This window comes from Cydia splendana, chromosome 15, assembly GCF_910591565.1.
Source record: "Cydia splendana chromosome 15, ilCydSple1.2, whole genome shotgun sequence".
NCBI classification, from domain to species: domain Eukaryota; kingdom Metazoa; phylum Arthropoda; class Insecta; order Lepidoptera; family Tortricidae; genus Cydia; species Cydia splendana.
The window spans coordinates 2,703,771-2,725,500 of NC_085974.1; the positions used below are offsets into that span (position 1 = coordinate 2,703,771).

Sequence of the window (21,730 nt, forward strand, 5' to 3'; positions counted from 1 at the left end):
TAGCAAGACTCATCATAAACCAGAAAAATTATTTAATGAATATATGTTGTTAATTTTGGATCCTTTTTTAAGATTCTACCTTACACTTTTTTTACACAAACTTTAATTTAAGTGAAATTTGAACAAAAAATACAATGAATAAACCACCTGTATTTAAGTCTTCCTATTGTAAAATAAAACAACCTCGACGTTTTAAAATCATATTTATTTTAATACACAAGTTTAACGCAATAATATGTTTGGAGTTCAATATACAAAATTTATCAAATAATACATAAATCAACATAGATAACTAACTTCGCAGGAAACCTGGCAAATGCATAAAGTGGGCTAAGCTTACCCGGCTGCCCCAAAAAAGAGGGTTATGTGTTTCGAGTAACATTTTTAATAATAGAGTGACTGCGGGTGAATTCATTAACTTTCGTTTATGTCATTGACAATATTTAAAAATAGTTAAAGCGCCATCTACTTATATTTCAAAGATACTTTAATTTACAACTAAATAGCGCTATCAGGGGCCTATTGCATAATAAAACACAAACTAATACTATTAGAGTTAGACCAAGAAAAGTCTGCAGACATATTGATAGCCCACGCAGTGCAAGTGTTATTTAAAAAGTGAAAATCTATGGAAATATGACGTACAAATAACACTTGCACTGCGTGGGCTATGAAAATCGCTGCAGACTTTGCTTGGTGTAACTCTTGTGATTTTACATACGAAATCACTAAGAGTATTAATATTATATTATGTAATAGGCCCTTGACCTATTTACAAGTCACTATATTACTGAAAATGTACGTTAAAATGTTATAATGGTAAAACAAAATTGTCTAGTTATAAAAGTCGGGACATTACTTTAGATTCTAAAATAATGTCTTTATTTTAGATTGCAAGATTCTATGGTTTATCCAATCGACTAGGTCTAGATTGCCTAATAACCTAACTATAATGTCAGTCTGAAATTTTGCAGGAGATCTAGATAGAACTAGGGTATCCCTAGATAGACCAATATTTAGAGGACAGGTATCATAAATATCTGAACTAGACTAAGGTGTTAGTGAATGCTCAGATATTTTTGAGCATCTTGTATGTACAAATATATCTGTTGGGTAGTACACTGCAAAATGGCGAAGACAGAATTATAGCGACCTTCTTAAAGACTTCAAGCTTATTGGAATACTAATAGTTAAATCATAACATAGTAAAACCACAGTGTAAAAAGTAACAGTGATCCGACTTTGACGTGTACCGAGCTACTAACAATGCGATGACAGCTATTTATGCAGCTCGGGTGCGCGCAAACCCCCCCCTCGTCGAACAACTGTATAGACTGTGGTAAAACACTTCTCATAGAATCCTACTATGGGGTTTATTTAACTCCAATATCGTTAGCTTTTGGACTAAACAGTATTATTTTGAAATGCGTTTTTTTTAACTCAGTAGTAAAATTGATTCGGACGGCATTTGCAATCCCCGCTATGCTCGGGTTTCGATATCTGCCCTCGCCCTAAAATTAGCTTCCTTGTGACACGATTAGATTTATTAAAATGCATGATAATGATGAGAGCGTCAACAAAACAATCAAATCAAATGATTAAGAAGTATTATCAATTATCAAAAAAGTTATCAATTGAAGAGATAAGCTTAAGAAAAAAATCGTGCCACCTAGTTTAACAGCTGAAATAGATGGCGCTGAACTACGCCATGTTTTGTGGACACTGAAATGTCAAACATCAAAGTTACCTAGCCAGAGTTACCGCATATTGAACCAGTACAGCGCCATCTGTTTCGAGGCATCTTCTTTTCTTAGGCTACACTTTTTTACTATTAATAACTCTTATTAAACGATACCGATGTTTTGTCAGCATTAAATGAGAACGACTTATCAAATATATTAAAACCGGTCACTCACGTATTTTAAGTCTGAGTTGAGTAGAAATCTGCGTCAGTCAACGAGTGCTCCCGTTAAAGCTACTCGTTACAGAGCGAAACATGTCTAGAAATTTTCGACTTAAAGCGTGAGTGACCCGATTAAATATATTCAATTTGAGAACGACTTAGCAGTAAAATGTTATTCGACATCACATTACAATAAATAACTATGCTAATTTCATTACTACGAATGGCGTTTACCGATATTGTACCAGATTTATACAGGCTTGACACTTCAGTGGAAGACTATGGAGAATATAGGACGCAGCCTATAGACCTATACAGGGTGATTTAAAAGACGTGAACAGGAACAAAGTTGTTAACTTGAAAAATCATGGTCATCAATGACATCATATCACTTTTGAAACATACAGTAACGGAGTGACAAAGTTAATATTGTGACCAAATTTTATAAAGGTTATTACTGTTGTTATTTTGCCCCGTCAGTTAGGGGACCATATTAGCAAAGTTTGTTAGAAAAGTGGCTGTAACACGTTCTATTAACATGCTTGGTAGATGACCTAAAGTAAAGGGCTAATGATAACCACTGCAATGCCATAACAAATGCTATAAAAGCAGAGTTTCATAAGTGACCCAAGAAAACGTAACCATGGCAACGAGTAGCAAGAAAAAGTAACCCTATATCTTATATTTACCAAGCTAGAACCTTTATATCAACCTGACTAAGTTACCCTTATGGCTTGTTATTCTGATCACGTCTGCCAAACCACCCTGTAGTCCTTCGCTCCCGAGTTAACAGGGCCACAAAATGACAAACATAAATACAGAAAATAATAAATACGTTAAAAAAACGAACGTCTCGTAACATTTAAAACTTAGTGAGAACCGCTATGTAACGTTCAAGAGTAAAATATCTTTTAAAATGAAAGACGACTTAATATTACGCCTTATGCGTCACACGGACCCGCCAAAAAGCCGCTCTCATTTTAAAATGGCATGCTTAAATTACATGAAATTTATGTGACATATATGCACAGTGCCGGATTTACCACTAGGCTGAGTAGGCTGAAGGCTGAAGCCTAGGGCGGCAGATTTGGGTTAAAGAATAATTTATTAGCTGTTCAGATTGGGTTGACCAGAATTTTGCCGCTCCCCTATTTATTTGTAAAATTTAAATAACAGGCTTTATTTGTCGATTTTGCCGCCCTCTGTCATGTCAAGACCCTTTATATAGAAACAGATAAACGGCCGGACGGACAACAAAGTGATCCTATTCCGTTTTGAAGCTTGGAAATTGGAATTCTAAAAATATACCATGTTCTATCAAATTGCGCTATTTCTACCGAAAAAAATTCGCGCTCGCTACGCTCGCATTTTTATTTAGGAACATTATTGATGGGCCACAAATAAAGCTAGGCAAAGGCCTCCCCCCTCTTCTTCCACTCGTTTCGGTTTTGAGCTACATCTGGCCAGTCTCTCAAAAAGGAGTCCAAGTTATCCCGCCATCGCCGACGAGGTCTACCGGTTCCCCGGTTTGACTCGTGGGGCACCCACTTTGTGGTTAACTTGGCCCACAAGTTGTTGGGCATGTGGCAGACATAACCAGCCTAGTTCTATCGAATTGCGCTATTTCTACAGAAAAAATTTCGCGCTCGCTACGCTCGCGTTTTTATTTAGGTACATTATCTGTGGCCCATCAATATAAGCCATTTGTATAGCATAGTCCCTCGAGCACTCGATGCTAGACCCGACCAAACTCCTTAGCTATTATCCAGCCTGACTGCCAATGCCTCACCTTGATTCTCAATGGCCGAAACCCAGCGGTACCCATGTTGCCGATCAGATCAGGCAAATATAACGAGGTCGCATCGTCATTGGCTGACAAAAACGGCTCATATAAATCTGTATCTAGAATAGTGACATCACCTTATATGCATTTTAATATGACTATGGTGCGTTGTACTATTAAATTAAACGCCTCTGATTGGAAAGTACTTTAAAAAGCTATAAGGGAGATGGATAGGGGCGGCAAAATCGGCATAGCCTACGAGCGGCAAATGTCTAAATCCGGCACTGTATATGCAGTACCGTCTTTACCATAAGGACACACGGGGCCCGTGCCCAGAGCCATCCTCAGGGGGCCCCGAAGGACAGACAGTAACAGTATATTTTTGATTACCCATAATAAATAGAAGATCATAGTAGAAAAATGTTAGTTTAATTAGCTTTCTTTACTGTCCAAAAGGGCCCCAAATTCTTATGTGCCCAGGGGCCCCAGAATAGTTTAAGAAGGCCCTGCATATATGTATGTCGGGTACTAGTTTTCGTTGCTAAAAAATATTATAAAAAGAAAATAAAGCGAATAAAAGCTTTGTATGTATGTAAAACTGCTTATTTCTTAATATTACAATTCCAGGAACGATAACTATTACCAAACATAGATATATCGTCAGGTGACAACTAAAACTCACTATTTACCACCACAAGTTCATATAGGCACAGTGAACCGTATAATTACCTAAATAAGGTTGATTTTTGCCTAATTATTTTTTTGTGAGTTTTGATTGTCACCTAACGATATATTACTTGAATGTTTATGTTATTTCAGAATGTTATTTTAAAATGAGCGTAACTCCGATTGTATGGCGGCGCCTAGGTCCGTGTGACTCTTATGCGAGTAACTATATATATCGCAGTACATCAATGCACCAATCAGTACCATAATTCATTGTTATCAATTCCTTAGTTTATACGACGTACGTTTTCATCTGCAATGACTAAGTTTCGAACTGATGTGACGTCGGAAAGTTTCAGAGAATTGAAATATTTCGGAAACTTAGTTTGTATGTGGATTGAAATTTTCCGTTTCCAAAATGAAAGTTTCCTGATATTTTCGGGCATTTTTGAAACTTTCCGCAAGTACATCTGTAAAGAGTCGTATTAATAAAATGCAATCAGATACCATACAAGTTTCAACCCATTCAGCGCTATGACTGTCGTTTTGCCTCTACGATGCATTTTCTCTGCATACCGGGACATCCATGTTATCGGCTATAACCGTTTTAGCAGTGAACGTGTTAAGAGGAGTGAGCTGATGTCCTAAAAACCCATATTGATCTGCAGTAACACACGTCTTATACTGAGTTGCTACGACCCAAATTGAGTTAGTATCACACGTGTGTTAACCATTGAATTAGTGGCATAATTAAATCCTGTGTGTATAAAAAAACTATATACATAAGTTCAAACTAAAGCTGTCGAAACTGGACCTCAAAATTAAAAGAGGAACGCAGCTTACTTTTCCTCTTTAAAACTAGAGTATGATATCAGTTAACGGTCTATTAATACGAGCATAAATGTGTACATAATTGAGGCGTAGAGCCGTAAAAAATACAATATATCGTCGCTACAGCATTTTGGGGCGAGCAATGGTTACCTGTCCTAAGGATACAATAAACAAAACAGAGTAACACGGATCACCGTGGTAACCAACTAGGAAAAGGAAAAGCTATCAAGCTATATACAGCACGCTGGTTAAATTAGGCTTATAGGATCCTCTCGTAGAAGAGTAGATAGGCCTGCGCTCTTAATACTTTGTCCTCGCTCACTTCTGATACCATGCTATCGGAGACGTAGTACCATTTGCCAGGCGGGGAGTCGGGCATAGGTGCTCCTTCACCGGACTCGTATCCGGAGAGTTCGGACTCTGAATCAGGCTCTGGTGCTTCTTGGGCTTCAGCGGCAGGAGGTGCTACATTGGCGCTTTTAGGTAGGAATCCCCAGCGAGGATGATCGCGTCGTATTGGCGCCCGAACCTTCACATATGCAACATAATGCCCACCGTGCATGCCTCCTGAGTGCTCAACGACTCCATATAGAGAGTATAGTACTTGTTCCTGTGTCCGGTTAATGCCGGGCTGCTTGCGAAGCTTGTCCATAGCGCAGAACGGTGCTAAGTCCAAGATAGCCGGGAAGTCTACATGCTTGGACATTTTCCTGAACATACAGCGAGGTCCGAGTTGGAAACGCTTCAAATGTAGAATTAGGATAGCCGGTGCACTGGCCACTAAGAAGCGTTTAGTAGCATTTGTGTACACTGTTTTTCCTCCTTCCTGGCCTTCCCGCTTAGTACACGTGTCACATCCAACTTTGTTATTCCCAGTAAGCAGTTCCAAAGCTGTGAACTGGCTAAGGCAGGAGGCGACGCTGCATTCGTCCTCGTCGCACACGTGTCGGGTCGAATTGCGGGAGTAGGACAGGAAATCCATGAGGCCTTTGTCGTCAGCGCCTCCGAGCGTCGGCCGCGGTAACGGGGCGGGCAAAGCTGGGGCCGGAGGGACTATTAGACTCTTCTCTTCCATATCTAGTTTGAGCTTATCAAGTTTGTTCGTAACTTCGACATGATTAGTCAGTTCTGTATCTGCTGGTTTCGCATCAGGCGGGGACTCATAACTGCTGTCTCCGCTCTGTTCTAGCAACTGCCTTGAACCAGCTACACTGATCCCTCTAGATACAACTTTATTGGTATACTCTGGAGCGAAAGCAATCCTGGATACAGGTCTTTCTGGTTCTGTTCCCGGGCTCGGTTCTGTCAGCTCTAAATTGATCTCACTTGAAAGCGAACTGGGACTACCAAGCTCCTTATTATCAGTTGGAGAGTCTACATGGTCCACTGTCTCTGTGGAGTTATGCTTCGTGGCTTCGGGGCTTGCTACTCCAGAGTCCGGATTGGATAGGTTCTCAAATGGTGCAAGAGGCTTGTATTCAAGCGGGACAGCCATAGTCGACGTGGATGAGTCGACATACTCTTTCCCATTCTCTTCTGGCGTTTCCTTTTCGGCTAAATGCACCGGGCTGGTCCGGATGGAATCTGAGCTTATGACTTTCTCCGAATTATACCCGGATTCCATATTGAGGTAATGGGCAAAGTTGGCAGCGGTGTGGGCGATGGCCTGGGTTCCGACTGAGGTGCTGTGCGTGTCCGCTCGCCTCGGCGCATCTTCTAGGTTATCTTCTACGTCGGCGTCGGATTGTTCGGATGAAGACTTGCCATCTTCTTTTTTAGAGTTCGCGTCAGTAGTCGCTTCTTCCTTTGACGTGGAATTACCTGGAAGTAGAGAAGTTGGTGAGATATGTTAACCTTTTAACTTGATTTGTAAGCTGGGAATTATATAAGTAGGTAAGGTGGTATACTATAGTCGCCATTTAGACAATAAATACATATGCGAAGAAGACGTAAATAATAAACCTCATTATCACTACACCTTAACAAAGTCCCCCGCCGCGTCTGTCTGTCTGTGTTTGTTCACGATAAACTCATAAACTAGTGAACGGATTTTCATGCGGTTTTCACCTATCAATAAAGTGATTCTTGAGGAAGGTTTAGGTGTATAATTTGTTAACCCGTGCGAAGCCGGGGCGGGTCGCTAGTAACCTTCGGCCTACAGTCGAGTAGTTGGCGTTAATTTCAATAGTTAACAAATTATTACATATCAGTGAAAGAATAATGATCAAAGTCAAATGGCGTTCTAAAACAGTTATAATCTTCTGTCGAAAGATGGCAGTAAATGTACTGTAGCTACATAATGTGTAGGGTGTCAAGTTCCGGCGGTTCCGCGGCCGGCTCCCTGACACTGCGGGGTTGCGAACTGCATCGCAGCCATAATTGTGTTTTTAGTTTTAAGATATATTTTGTAATAATATGTATGCTAGTTTTAAGGTATTTATCTATGGGCCAATAGTTGCCTGAAAATAAATGTTTTCATTCATTCATAATTTACTATGACAGTAACTCTCTATTTTAAATTCTCTTTGGTGTAACTCTAAACAAAATACAAGTGTCTTATAGCAGTCAAAGTGAGAATCAGCAATATGGTAAGCGTCGTAACTGTCGTAAGCCAAGCTATGCACCTTTGTTCTTGCGCGCCGCTTTCCTCGCCGCAATACGCTCCTTTTTGAGCTGGTGCTTCGAGGGTTTATTCTCTTCCTGAGTGTTGTACTGATTGTACATCTCCTCTGAAAATACGGGGTTTAGTCAGTACACACAAATGCGATTAGGGGCAAGCTGGTAATGTTAGTACACATAGGGAATGTCTATTTTTTTTTGTAATCTGGTCTGTTTTCTACAAGCAACATCAGCCTTACTGTAATTTTTTTTCAGAGTAGTATGATTGGATCGCAGGCTTTGAATTCAGGGCATCATTCTGTATTTAAGAAGTGTGTGTATAAAACTGTCTTCATATATTATTGAATTTTACTTTTCTTTTAATACTGGAAAAATAATTTTAATATCTACAATTCTACATCACTTCTATCTATTCTATCTAGACTTCTAGAGTCCTTGTTTCACAAGCTTTAGGGGTCCAAATCATCATTAGTTAGGGGGACACCTACATTACAGCAGAAGAGACCAAGGTATTCAAAAAATCAAAACCAACCAACATAAATTAGAGGTTGTTAGACTTAAGTGGACGTGGCAAATTGTTCGAAAAACAAATCGCTGTTCTAAAACGCTCGGGAACACTTCAAAATACAAACAAAGGAAACGTAAAAGTCGTCAGATCCATTGCACGCAACACACAACGTACGTTACCCATCCTCGAGAACTGTCCTATAGACGTGTTTGCTGATATTAATATGGTCTACATTATTACCGGGGGAATCCAAACTTTCTAACCTGAAGGCCACACCAGGCTTCTGCGTCCTCTTGGAGCCAGATTGTATGGAATTTGGCAAATTTTGCGCGTCGGATGAAGCCTAGGGCTGTAGTGTAGAGAGCAGAGGGCATACCGTGGGGGGTTTTCATGTCATTCTTGAACCGTCTGGAAGCGTCAACCGCCTCACATGGCGACCCTGCCTCGCTATGAGTATTGTGTGTACATGTAGACATACCGTTGGGGGTTTGCCTGTCATTCTTGAACCGTCTGGAAGCGTCAACCGCCTCACATGGCGACCCTGCCTCGCTACGAGTATTGTGTATACATGTAGACATACCGTTGGGGGTTTTCCTGCGAACAACCGCTGGCGGCTGCGGACGGGAGGCGGCGACGGGCAGCGACAGGTCCAGGAAGTACTCCGTGCGGTCCGAGTGGTTGAAGCACTCCTGGCACTCCAGCGTCGACACGAGGAAGCCGCGGAACACCTGCGTAACCAGAAATATTGGCAAAAAATTTACATCAAAAATTGTTTTCAAACAAAAGCTACCTAATTTGAAATAACAATAACAGACTTCCTCAAGTCCCACCAGGAAGTAGAGGCTTTTTAAGTTTTCTCTTCTATGATTGTTGTTGCTATTTTACATCAAGCTCAGCAAGCCGACGGACGCAGGAATGGTGTAACTAAATAACAATAACACTTGCTCGCTTTAAATCCAGTGAAATCGCCGGGATTAGCCTAACAAATATATTAAAGACATACTGGAGTAATAGCGAAATTATGTTATTGTTTCAAACACGTCATGTTCACATCAAGAAGGGCGTACCGTACACCTTCCTAATATAGGGGAAAGTAGATGTAGATGTAGTGTAGGGACGCCCGGCCGGATGCAGGCGGGCTGTCGATCGAGGGGAATGTAACATTGACATATATATTAACGTAACACTTAGATTATTTAAATGTAATATTTAAAAAAATCGCGTTAGACCCGTCTATAAATGTGAGTTAATATGTTATTTAACCCTTTAACCGCCAGAGTCTGATATATAAGACATAACATATCCAGCAAATTTCGCCACAGTCTGATAAATAAGACAAAGATCTGATTTGGTTTTTACAGCCCATTTATTACTCCCGTAACTATGCCAACCTTACTCTGCGTGGTACAATTTCTGTCGGCGGCGACACGAGCACGCTCGATCAAAAATTGCTGGCGGTTAAAAGGTTAAATGTGTCCAATAGTCGACAGGCAATGACCAATAACCAACCTATTTAACATCACGTAATTAGCCGACTTCAATATTTCAATAGTTCGTGGGTAGACCCCGCAGAAGGTGGACTGATGACCTGGTGAAGGTAGCAGGAGTCCGCTGGATGCGGGTGGCGCAAGACCGGTCATTGTGGCACTCTTTGAGGGAGGCCTATGTCCAGCAGTGGACGTCCTCTGGCTGATATGATAATGATGAATATTTCAAAAGGAAGAGGTTCTCAATTAGGTTTTTTCTTCTTTCTCAAGATCCTTTTGAGTTCAGAGTTCATGTAGCTTCAACCAATAGCATAAATCAACATGTTCACTAACCTGTTCTGGCCTCAGCATGGTGTCGGAAGCCTGCTGGCCGTAGAACTTGACCTTCTGCTTAACCTCGCCGTCCACCTTGGACGGGTCAACTTTGGAGTTCATGCCCAGGCTGTTGAGAATCACGGACTGGTAGCGTCTTAGGTCCTCCGATCTGGAAAATGGTACGATAATTTAATGTTGTGTTTTATACGGTATCGTCTTGGGTCGTCCCATTCGTTTTTCGTCAAGTTCTTAAATTAGTCCTATTCTGCTTTCGTCACCCATTCTACATTCGTCACAATCGTCGGTGGCTTAGAACGCGTGACGAAAGCAGAATAGGACTAATTTAAGAACTTGACGAAAAACGAATGTGACGACCCAAGACGATACCTTTTATACAAATAATTATTACAGCTCCGCACAAAACTGTTCGCGGAGCTCTTATGGGATCACTTTGGGCTCAAAATCAGTTAACACATTCATTGCCACCCAACCAAACAAGACGTCCGCGCCAGGCCACAACAATTTCGTCATATAAAGCAATAGTACCACGATCCCGACTATCGGGTCGTCCGGCCTGGGAACGAAATCATAAAATACCCGATAGTCGGGTTTTCGGCACTGAATGTGTTAAATGCGTTTTTCTCAAAGACCGTTTGATGTAGATACCTAAAATTTGGAACAGTTATTTATTTCAAGTACCTTGCGGCAAAATTCCGGATTTTACATTTATAATCCGCAAAAGAACACTTTCGTCGTCTTAATTAACTATTAATCACGCCGTACACATTCAAAACTATCTTCAAAAGCTATCCAAGTGATATCAGCCACTAACAATGTTAATAAATTTAAAAATACTCGAAAACCGTGCATCTTTTACTGGGGTCGTCATGTTAAGCTGGTTGGAGCCTCTTGAGCTTACCTTCGATGTCATTGTAACTAGACGTGCGCGCCGCCGCGGCGCGCCGCCGCCATACGGAGTAAGCGCGCCGCCGCCGCCGCCGGTAGTTTAAAATTCGCGCCGAGACAAAACCCGCAAGAGAGTACAAATTTAAAGTCAATGGACATAAAGCGCGTGCGACGTGCCTAGCTTTAACGGTCCGACTGTCCCGTTTTTTTTAATCCATTGCTTGATTTATTTTAACCCTTAAATCGATAACATCCACTATACTGGACATCCCATGAAAAAAATTCTGCACCAAATATTTAAGCATAGCGTTATTTTCCCCTGGTAGCGTACTTACACTACCAGATAACTACTACTACTACTACTAATACTACATGAATGATATGTTATTTATAAATAAATAACAAAATATTGGGAACCAGTCTGAACATAATATTTTTGTCAAAGTCCTACAGACCGCAGAACTTGCAAAGAAGCATCCGACAGACTGACATTTTACCCATATTTCATTTTTTTTATATGACAGTATTAAGCAGCGTTAAAATAAAACGTGCAATAAGTTACTAACTGGTCTGTTTATTACGTGGCAATATGATTTACATAAAAATGTTTTGTGTTTATGGGTAAAACAAGTGTAAAAAGTGTAATGTCCAGTATTTTGCCCGTTGTCGATTACACGGCACTTTTGCTAAGTCCAATATGTTAGACGTTGCCAAGTATGCGAAGAGTAAAATTATTAAATTTTCTGGTAGTTTTTGTGGTAAATAAATTAAATAGAGGGATGTTAGGTGTTTCAAAACATTTTAAAAAGTAATTACTTGCCGTATTACAACGTAATGAACCAAATAGATATAAAAATATTTTTATGGATTTTATTCCTGTGGATGTGGTGTGTGTGTGTGTTTGTTTCCTGTTTGTGTGTGGATTTGTTTTCATCAAGAGACCAGATTTCATTTTTTAGAGAAATTTGTTAGGAAAATTTTGATAAAAGTGCATGCATTATTGTAAAAACCATTGCTTAAATGTTACTGCTTCCTAGAATACCCCGCTAAGTTTGATTTAATTTTAAATAAAAGACGTCAATGACTGGTAAAATTTTACCACCTACGAGCTATAAAGTTATTCCACAAATATAAAAATAATAGGTTTTACTTTAACTCATTACATAAGTTGACATTATCAGTAAGTTCAAGTATAGTATCAGTAAGTGTATATCTAATTAAAAAATGCAATTATTCTATATTTATTTTAAAAAACATGAATTGGACTAAAAAACCTTATGCACATAAAGTAGGTAGTCTATACTCGGCAACGTCTTTTCATTACTCGGTTATTTACACCGATCCTGGCAACGTCCAACATACTGACATATGTTTTTTTTTTTCAAAATTATTATTAGATTTTTCATGATTTTTCTACAATAAACCAAAAAACGATGTAACACAGTTTTTTTTAGTTTTTTCCCTTGTTGATTTAAGAGTTAATCTTGGTTTCTCATTATACGTATATTGAAAAGTTGGAAATCCCACGCCGCCGGCGTTACGCCGCCGCCGTGGATTTTTTCGTGGCGCGCCGCCGCCCGGTTTTTTTCGACCGGCGCGCACGTCTAATTGTAACATGCTATTTATTGGACACCCTGTATATAGTTATTCTACTGCTATACCGCTAGTAATATGTTATTCTACTGCTATACCGCTAGTAATATGTTATTCTACTGCTATACCGCTAGTATTAATATAACTTCTAGAACATACCTGACAGCTTCTAGAAGATGCCTCAGCAACTCATGGGCGTCGTGCTGGTCGCCGCCTCCGAACTGAGGCAGTTTGTTCACCAGCGCCGAGAGCAGTTTGCGAGGGGTGTACACGCCACCTTCTCCTGAAAACAAAAACAGTTGTCATTGTAATATCATTATTTCCATGTGTAGATAAAGATTGTTATATTGTAATATTAGAACGGTTGTTGGCACTTTCTATCTTCATAAAAAGTAAGTCCTCATTTCGACGAAGTTTTCATTTCATTTCATTGTATTCTTTGCGTTTTTTTTTTGTATGGCGTGATCAGTTCGAAACTCAATTGTTTGTACAAAAAATGTCCCAATTTGATATCATAAAAAACGTAGCCTTGAAGAATAACTGTTTTTTACATAAAAATGAGATTTGTCTGAATGTGGAATACAAGTTTTGCCATTTCTTGCTCTAAGAACTTTGAACACTCCAGTTCTGAAAAATATACTGATATGATTTTTCAATAAAAGTATATGTCATTGTAGCCTCAGCAGCAAATCATGCCAAACTGTCTTTTTAGGGTTCCGTACCCAAAGGGCCGTCCGTCCGTCTGTCACCAGGCTGTATCTCACGAACCGTGATAGCTAGACAGTTGAAATTTTCACAGATGATGTATTTCTGTTGCCGCTATAACAACAAATACAAAAAACAGAATAAAATAAAGATTTAAGTGGGGCTCCCATACAATAAACGTGATTTTTGACCGAAGTTAAGCAAGTCGGGCGGGGTCAGTACTTGGATGGGTGACCGTTTTTTTTTTTTTTGCCGTTTTTTTGCATTATGGTACGGAACCCTTCGTGCGCGAGTCCGACTCGCACTTGCCCGGTTTTTTTTTGTGCACGGAGTGGGAGAATGCATTTACGCATTTACGAAGGGCATTGATGGGGGGGGTGGGACTTGCCGCTCCTGTCCCCTCCTGGCAAGAGGGGGGGGGGGGGGGGGGGACTTGGGCCTACCCACTAAACCCACTCCGGCGTTTCGCCCTCTTTGCCGTTTGCGAGAGCGCCATGGGAATTGGGATCGATCGACCATGGCAGTCTCCAAACTGCCTAACTAAACCTGGATCTGTCACTGAACGACCTGATTTTAACCTACATTATTTGATCATGTAATGTTTTCATCTACCCTCAACTTCGAGCAACACGGAAGGGAGGCGGCATTCGCACTATTTCCCCTCTGCCGAGGTACAAGATTAGCGCGTCAATCTAATCTAGCGCGGGTAATAAAACTAGTTGCACTTGGATTTTTCACTAGACCGAGTCCAGACGCGCGCGTGAACACTGCTGCACAAAAATGCCTGTTTGCTCGGTTTTTTGTTATAAAAAGAGGTCGGGGACATCAAATTTACAAAAAGAAAGTGTTACATTTCACATGTAATTTTTTTTTTACATATCATACGTTTAATTACATTCAAACACAATTATTATATTTTAGTCTCATGTAATTGTTGGATTTATCGATTTTGCTCGCTCAGTACAAATTACGGATCGGTCGAGCGACAAATCCGACTTCTCATCTCTCAGAATACAATAACATACTTCAACGAAAATGTGTTAGTGTGCGTGTTGTGCAAAGAATATAATACTCACTAGGAGAAGAACGATAACTCCATACAAAAAAATGTCCCTTTCAAAAGTTCGTTTATACTACTAGCGCTCTGGTAGGATACCATTGTAATTAGAATTGACAACCCGTTTAGCCTAGCGGGTATTGGCAGTAATCCAGTTCAGGAAGCTAATGGTCCTGGGTTCGAATCCCAGAGAGGGAATTTCTTTTTGTATTTTTTTCTTTTTTGTTGGGGTCAGGTTTTTAAGAGCCCATCAACGTGCACACTAGCGCCACTGCTGAATACATTAAACTAGTTTTTATGTTATTGGATTCGTCAATCTACCCGTCCAAAGTTAAAACGGCCGTTTTTGTTTTGAGCTCATAGATCGACGAATCCAGCAACATAAAATCTAGTTTGATGTATTCAAAAGGTACCTAAATACACAATTAGGGATTGCAATCCGGTCCGGCGGATCCGGTAATCCGGCCGGATCCGGCACTTTATAGGAGCTACCGGATCCGGTTGAAATCACCGGATCCGGACCGGATCCGGGAAAATAGAAAAAAAGACCACATGCAGCACCCACTGCGCGTTATAGGTGAGATAAACGCGACGGATAGAAGAAAGAAGTTAAACAGAATAAAGAACGAATGAAAAAATCCAAATTTAGTAAAATAAGAAGATATTTAATATGACGATGATTGAGAACAGAAGAGGATTTCCTCTTCTTTCATGTTGGTGGCACGAATCGGCACGATACGGCGATTACTTAAATAATTAGAAGTAAAAATTTAAGGATGGAGATGCCATGGAAGGCATTTGTAACGACCGGTCTGGCCTAGTGAGTAGTGACCGAATCAGTGACCCTGCCTATGAAGCCGATGGTCCTGGGTTTGAATACCGGTAAGGGCATTTATATGTGTGATGATCACAGATATTTGTTCCTGAGTTATGGGTGTTTTCTACGTATATAAGCATGTATTTATCAATATACTATACGTATATATATCGTCGCCTAGTAGTACTACCTACCTAGAGCTAGCTAGTACCCATATTACAAGCTTTGCTTGGTTTGGGGCTACGAGTAAGTCGATCTGTATAAAATTGTCCCCAAATATTTATTCATGAATTATTTATTTATTTGTGATTTAGGCTATAAAACTATTTTCACGGGTAAAAAATGAAAGCAAGATAATATTGGAGCGCATTTCATACAATTTTGGTTAAAAGTAAAATATCTTGTTACTAGAATGGATGTCAGCGTTACAAATAATTCCATCAAAGAACAGCAGTTACGAAAACTTGTCCTTTCGAGAGGTTTCATTTCCCATAATTATCCCGTTAACAGGCTTTGGAATCTAATCAAATTTATAATTTTATTGTAAACGTATAAACTTGAGCAGAATGTGAATGATTAAATATAATAAAATTAATTAATGAATGACTTAGATTTCTAATTATATTTTTAAATTGAGATTGACTATGTGACACTTTTTAATACTTAGTTTTATTTTATTGTTAAAAAGTTATTTCTTATTAACTTCAAATTGTTGTTTTATGAATACATTTGTAAAAATACCCTTTGTTTCTCATATAACGCTTAAAACTTGAAAAATATGTCATTTAATTAACTTTAATATCCTTATACCTAACCGGATCCGGTCCGGCCGGATCCGGCCGGATTCAGGCCAAAATCCGGCCGGATCCGGCCGGATTGAAAATCAATCCGGTTTGCAATCCCTATACACAATACAGTCCGTAGCGGCCCCTTTTTTAAATACATGTCGTTAAATTTAAATAATCACGATTATTTAGCAGTGGCGCTAGTGTGCACGTTGTTGGGCTCTGAAATTAGCATTTCACAAATAAGTAAAAAAATACGTTAAAAGATAATGATTAGGTACTATATTCAGAAATTCGTGAAATATAAAAGGTAACAAAAAGTTACGTATTATTAAGATATAAATATTTTCATAATACATATGAATACATACACTGATATGGCAAATGGTTACAAGTTGTTATTACATCTATCCGGTTATCGGACATTTTCTGCTTCACAGCTCCGCGCAGCGTTCTTGGTCACCGGGAAACTAGTTTGGATATGCGGCAGATACGTGCCCTTCTGAGCTTTTTCCAAGAAATCATATGACGGCCCAGGATTATATTATTATCTCACGCTCAAGCCATCTGCTGATTCACTTTCTAAAACAAAATAGTCAAAAAATTAAACAATATAATCTATCTTCCTAATTACTAACGTCGCTAATTCCTAGGGTTACCAGCTTAAACAATGTGGGGTTTTACATCTATGTTGAATTTTGATTATAATTTCGGACGCGTCCGCGGGACTTACGGGGATAGTAAGATTAAATTATTATATTTGAATTTGGTAATTAGCACGCTCATTTTTATTTAAAGATTAATATATATCTTACCTTGAAATTATCGCTGTTTCTGATTTACTACAACGGTTTCCACACACACATTAGGGCTTTCCATAATCCGGATAAGAATTGTTGATAAAGTCGCCATTGCCGGATACATACAGCAAGGAAGGAAGAGAGACAACGGTTTAAATTTAACTAAGTCTGTGCGAAGACGCATTTAGATATGTTGCTCGTACATATGAATAGATTTTATTTTTAAAATTAATAGGTAAATAAATATATTTCAAGTGAATAAATCGTTTTATATGAAAATTGATATTTTTGCATTAAATGACTTAAATGACAGCATTGACATTACAGACTTTTATCTTGTCTATGTTCTTACCGGCCAGACCCAAATCAAGGCCTATCAAAGAGGCCAATTGACAAAGATTTTTTTTTATTTTATCAAGGAGGGTAGAGGCACGTCTACCCTTCGTAGATTTTATGAACATAGACAAAGAAAAACTGAAATATAATAGATAATAATATACATATATCAAAAAATAAATAATAATTTACATATGACTACTTCATAAAATACAAATCAAAATAATTTGATTTGTTCCTAGAAATCGCATCTATAGACAAAGCCAGTTCTAGCAATGTTGCTGTAGTAAAATATTTTGATGTTAATTACTGGCAATCTCGTCTGGGAACGGACAACACATGCACAATTTTGAAGGGTCACATCGTTTCAAGGAAGTCAATAGGCCTTGGTGTTGTGACACTTGTCACTCGTCGGTACACAAAAAGAGATCGAGGTTTGCAAGATTTGTCTTTGACGTGTGTCATTTTCTATGTATTTGTGTCGTCATTACAGATTGGATTTTGTATGTAAGTGTGTGAGAAGTGCGACTGTGTGCACCTTTCCCCCCGCGAAAAATGGCAGAAAGATTTGTACGGTGAGATATCGCTTGGGCCCCTCCCTTCCGATGTGTCGGAAGCCGGTGTTGCTCGAAGACCCTCAACTGGCTTAAGGAACCCATTTGAGGGTAGATTTTGTTTACTCTTTTTTAAATAAGTACCTAAAGATACAGACTATAGTATTATGTTTGTTATGTATATCCGTTTACACAGCCTTTGGCCATGAGTGATAAACAAACTTTGTGAAACAGACTCACATTTGTTTTCATAAATTTACAATGTTGATGAATAGTGTTATTGTATTTACTATGAACAGATAAGGTGGTCAAATTAGTCTTGATAACGTACAAAATATGGAATTAAAATAGATTAAACAGAAATGCATTTTTACATACAAATTCCGCCAAAATAAGATTACGAGTTCTAAATCAGGCACTTCCTATGGTGTCTGTATACAACACAGTACAAGGAAAAACGCATTTTTTGCTCTACAGAGCAACAAATACACAGCACATCCAAGGTTTGAACCCACGATTTTTGACCATCATGAAAGGTTATGGGCCAGTTGCATCAACCGTATTTAGTGGACTGATCAACTACACTCAGCAATGAACTATGGAACTTCCTATACAATAAAATTTAGCGAATGCTTTAACAGTGACAGATAGTTTGGTGCAACCAACCCTATGTGAGTAAATATCATGCTACTATACTAACCCGCTGGATGGACACTGTAAAGAAGGCCTGCCAGGGATCTACACAGGCGCCTATTATTAGGAAGGCGGGAAATCGTGCAGAATGGAGAGCCTTGGTGCACAAAATAACGACCTCATGTGGTCGCGACCCTCAGTCATGAGGAATCGAGGAAGAAGAATCATGCTACTTGATACTATTATATCGCAAAAAGTCCCACAAGATAAAGAAAAAAAATTAACTATTGTTGTCTACTAACAAGCATTCTGGTGCCACTTTTTTCAGTGCTCTTATCTGTCATAAGCATACCAATTAGCAATTAGTAACATAAAAGTTAGTGCGTGTTGTTATCTACATACTAAATAACGCAATTCTTTTATCATTAAGGTCAATGACGCCTATATGTATAGCATTATCACCTTGGGAGTATTAATGTCATTGCTATATGGGCTGTATGTTGTGTATATCAAGAATGTGGCTTATAAGGAGTCCTATGTCTTTCTTCGTAAATTGGCAAAAGTAATTTAAGTCTTTATCCGGTTTAAGGTTGTCTGGAAGAGATCACTCTTTAGCGATAAGCCCGCCTGTTGGCTGCCTCTCTCTTTAAGCTGTATCTTTTACTGAGGTGTGCCAATAAAGAGTATTCTATCTATCACTACACCTTATAATACAAAGTCCCCGCCGCGTCTGTCTGTGTGTTGTCAATGAACTCGACAACTGCTGAACGGATTTTCATGTGGTTTTCACTTATCAATAGTGATTCTTGAGGAAGGTTTAATTGTATAGTGTATAATTTATTAAGGTTTTGTGTATGCCATGCGAAGCTAGGGCGAGTGGCTAGTAGGGCATGTCATCTTTTTGTATTTTTTTTCTAACACAGAAAATTTCACAGAATTGGCAATAAGGCTAGAATTGTCAAGATTTTGGGTTGTTAAAATAGTGTTTTACAACACTTATTGCATCCTATGTCCTTTATTGTCTGTTTGCCAATTTTTTTATTATTAAAAAGCTTAACTAAGCTGAGGAAATAACATCCAAACTAAAATTTTCACATTTATAACATTAATAGCTTAAGTTCCTGGCTTGATTCCAGAACAAAAGAGGTACCAAGATAGATACTGTTATCAATTGCATATGTCTAGTTACACGCAATAGACAAGTGCGTATAATAAGACGTGTTTAAAACAAAGCAACCCAAACTGGGTCATTAGTCAGCTAATTATAATGAGTATTGTACTGCAGGCAGAGTTTCCATGAACTGTTGTATTAGAAATCAGTGTTAATGACCTTTGAACTGACGGATGTGATGTTAAAATATTGTGTTTTATATGATTCTGTAGTTCTGTAGAATAATTAAAGCTAAATGAAATAAATAAAATGTTAGTTGTTTTTGTTGTATCTTCTCAACTTTGACTTATTTTATGTATGGAAGCAATATACAAAAGTCAAGAGTTTAGGTCAAGTGTTGGTATTTGGTAACTGTTTAATCTGAAAAATGCATTATTCTTTGTCAAAGCAACATAGTTGCTTTAGAAATGAATTTTGTTCAATTGTACTTAAAAGGTGGCAATACTGAAAAGATGCTTGTTAATATTGAAAACTTTATGTAAAAACCGGGCAAGTGCGAGTCGGACTCGCGCACGAAGGGTTCCGTACCATAATGAAAAAAAAAAACGGAAAAAAAATGCATAAAAAAAAACGGTCACCCATCCAAGTACTGACCACGCCCGACGTTGCTTAACTTTGGTCAAAAATCACGTTTGTTGTATGGGAGCCCCATTTAAATCTTTATTTTATTCTGTTTTTAGTATTTGTTGTTATAGCGGCAACAGAAATACATCATCTGTGAAAATTTCAACTGTCTAGCTATCACGGTTCGTGAGATACAGCCTGGTGACAGACAGACGGACGGACGGACGGACGGATGGACAGCGAAGTCTTAGTAATAGGGTCCCGTTTTACCCTTTGGGTACGGAACCCTAAAAATGAATCTGACAATAAAGCATTTAGTGGAGTGGTTTAATAATTTGTTGTTATATTCTCATTAGCACATGAGAGCAATTTAATATTATTGGAATGAAATGCTCTTAGAATACACAGATTCTATGTTAAAATAAATAACAGCATTAAATAATCAATAAAATCAAAATAGAAAATAGTTTCATACCTGATTGCAAATCTGACAAAGTTTCCGCTAATGTCCTAGTCAACGGTCCCCACTCGGACAACTGTCCTGTAATAGGGGGCAGCTCAACCTCCTTCTCCTCTCCATCCAACTTCATGCTCAACTTGCCCCCGGGCAACGTGAACTGTTCCCCCGTCGCCGACATCTCTTGTAAGACGGGGAGCAGGTATGGCGTTTGGACTAAACACTGCATGACCGAGTTGAAGAAACAGGTATTTCCTAAGTTAGAGAGACCTCTCACTCGCTGTGAGGTAAAACCCATGGCTTTGTCTTTGCCTTTGAAAGTATAATCAGTTTTTATTATTGTCTCTGGCGGCGGCAGTTCTATTGGCGGCAAGGATTTCGTACTGCCACCAGATAGAGCCTGCTTTTTAAGGTACTCGATACATTCATGTAGCTTTTTCGAGCTTGTGGCTGTAACCTCATCGTTGCAGTTGTAACAGTAGATTGCCCAAGTCGTGGTGTTGGCAGTTAGCGCGTGCGAGTCCGAGTGCGGGCGGTTGAAGTGGTTCAAAGCGTGCTGGTTACGAGCGCGACCGCAGAGCTGGGAGCCACATCTTAAACACATCCACAAAGAAAGATCCTCCACAAAATCTGGGTCAGACACCTCCGTTTTCGTACTCTTTAAACACTCCGCGCACTCCTTCTCGAAGCCTCCGATCTTCAGTGACTTCTTCAGCCGAGTCAGGTCGACGGCTTTCGCGACGTGAGGACATGCGGACTTGACATTTTCGTCGCACGACTCCGTCGATTCGTCCCCGTTCTCCCCTGGGTCGCCTTGTCTCTTTTTCCACTTAATCGTTTTTCCCATAACTAGGTCAGAAGACTGCCTGCAACACGTAACGAGATACGTTTATAGAATATCCGCATGGATACAAAAAGAGAAAAATGACAAATCTGTGTCGATAGCCATTGCACGCGTGACAACGCACTATCTTCCCGAAAGTTAATTTATAGCAGCACTGATGCCAAATGTGTATTAATACAAACGTTCAACACTTACAGTTACATGTGAAGAAAGGTTATTAGACTTAATGCGACGAAACTCCAGTTAAGTTCCGATCTTTCTAAATTTTGTCAAAAGAAAAGTAAACCACGACCGTCAGACATCTTAACAATGCCACCAACATAATGCAATTATAAAAAAAAGTTTAGTTAAGGGGAAGGGAAGTCAATCTTATTGCGTGATGTGCTTGCATTGGAT

At 39.2% G+C, this 21,730-nt stretch overlaps 1 protein-coding gene and 1 long non-coding RNA gene across 4 annotated transcripts; both read right to left on the minus strand.

Moving 5' to 3' along the window:
• Positions 1-186: 186 nt before the first annotated feature.
• Positions 187-21,664, minus strand: LOC134797399 (ubiquitin carboxyl-terminal hydrolase 16/45). Of its 3 annotated transcripts, XR_010145075.1 has the most exons (8): positions 21,530-21,664; positions 20,509-21,356; positions 12,771-12,894; positions 10,131-10,281; positions 8,891-9,038; positions 7,808-7,912; positions 5,167-7,004; positions 187-4,988 (listed from the first exon to the last, which is right to left on the minus strand). XR_010145075.1 is itself a non-coding variant. In XM_063769621.1 (7 exons), the coding sequence occupies exons 2-7, from the start codon at positions 21,335-21,337 to the stop codon at positions 5,443-5,445; spliced, it is 2,919 nt and encodes a 972-aa protein (XP_063625691.1). In that variant the 5' UTR covers positions 21,338-21,356; positions 21,530-21,664; the 3' UTR covers positions 187-5,442. The 3 variants fall into 3 exon arrangements, 2 of the variants coding, with proteins under 2 accessions (XP_063625691.1, XP_063625693.1); XM_063769621.1 differs by having other exon boundaries at positions 187-7,004; XM_063769623.1 differs by lacking the exon at positions 7,808-7,912 and having other exon boundaries at positions 187-7,004.
• Positions 16,184-17,366, minus strand: LOC134797400 (uncharacterized). The gene is made up of 2 exons (XR_010145076.1): positions 16,791-17,366; positions 16,184-16,557 (listed from the first exon to the last, which is right to left on the minus strand). It is a non-coding gene; the product is annotated as an uncharacterized LOC134797400 (long non-coding RNA).
• Positions 21,665-21,730: the final 66 nt, after the last annotated feature.

Bases quoted from the DNA above. Each gene is read 5' to 3' on its own strand.
- LOC134797399 (XM_063769621.1), bottom strand. From the start codon at position 21,337: ATGGGAAAAACGATTAAGTGGAAAAAGAGACAAGGCGACCCAGGGGAG. The intron at 12,895-20,508 runs GTATGAAACTAT...TTTTGTTTTCAG, and splicing joins TTTGTCAGATTTGCAATCAG to GAGAAGGTGGCGTGTACACC. The intron at 7,913-8,890 runs GTATGTCTACAT...CCGTATTTTCAG, and splicing joins TCGCAGGAAAACCCCCAACG to AGGAGATGTACAATCAGTAC.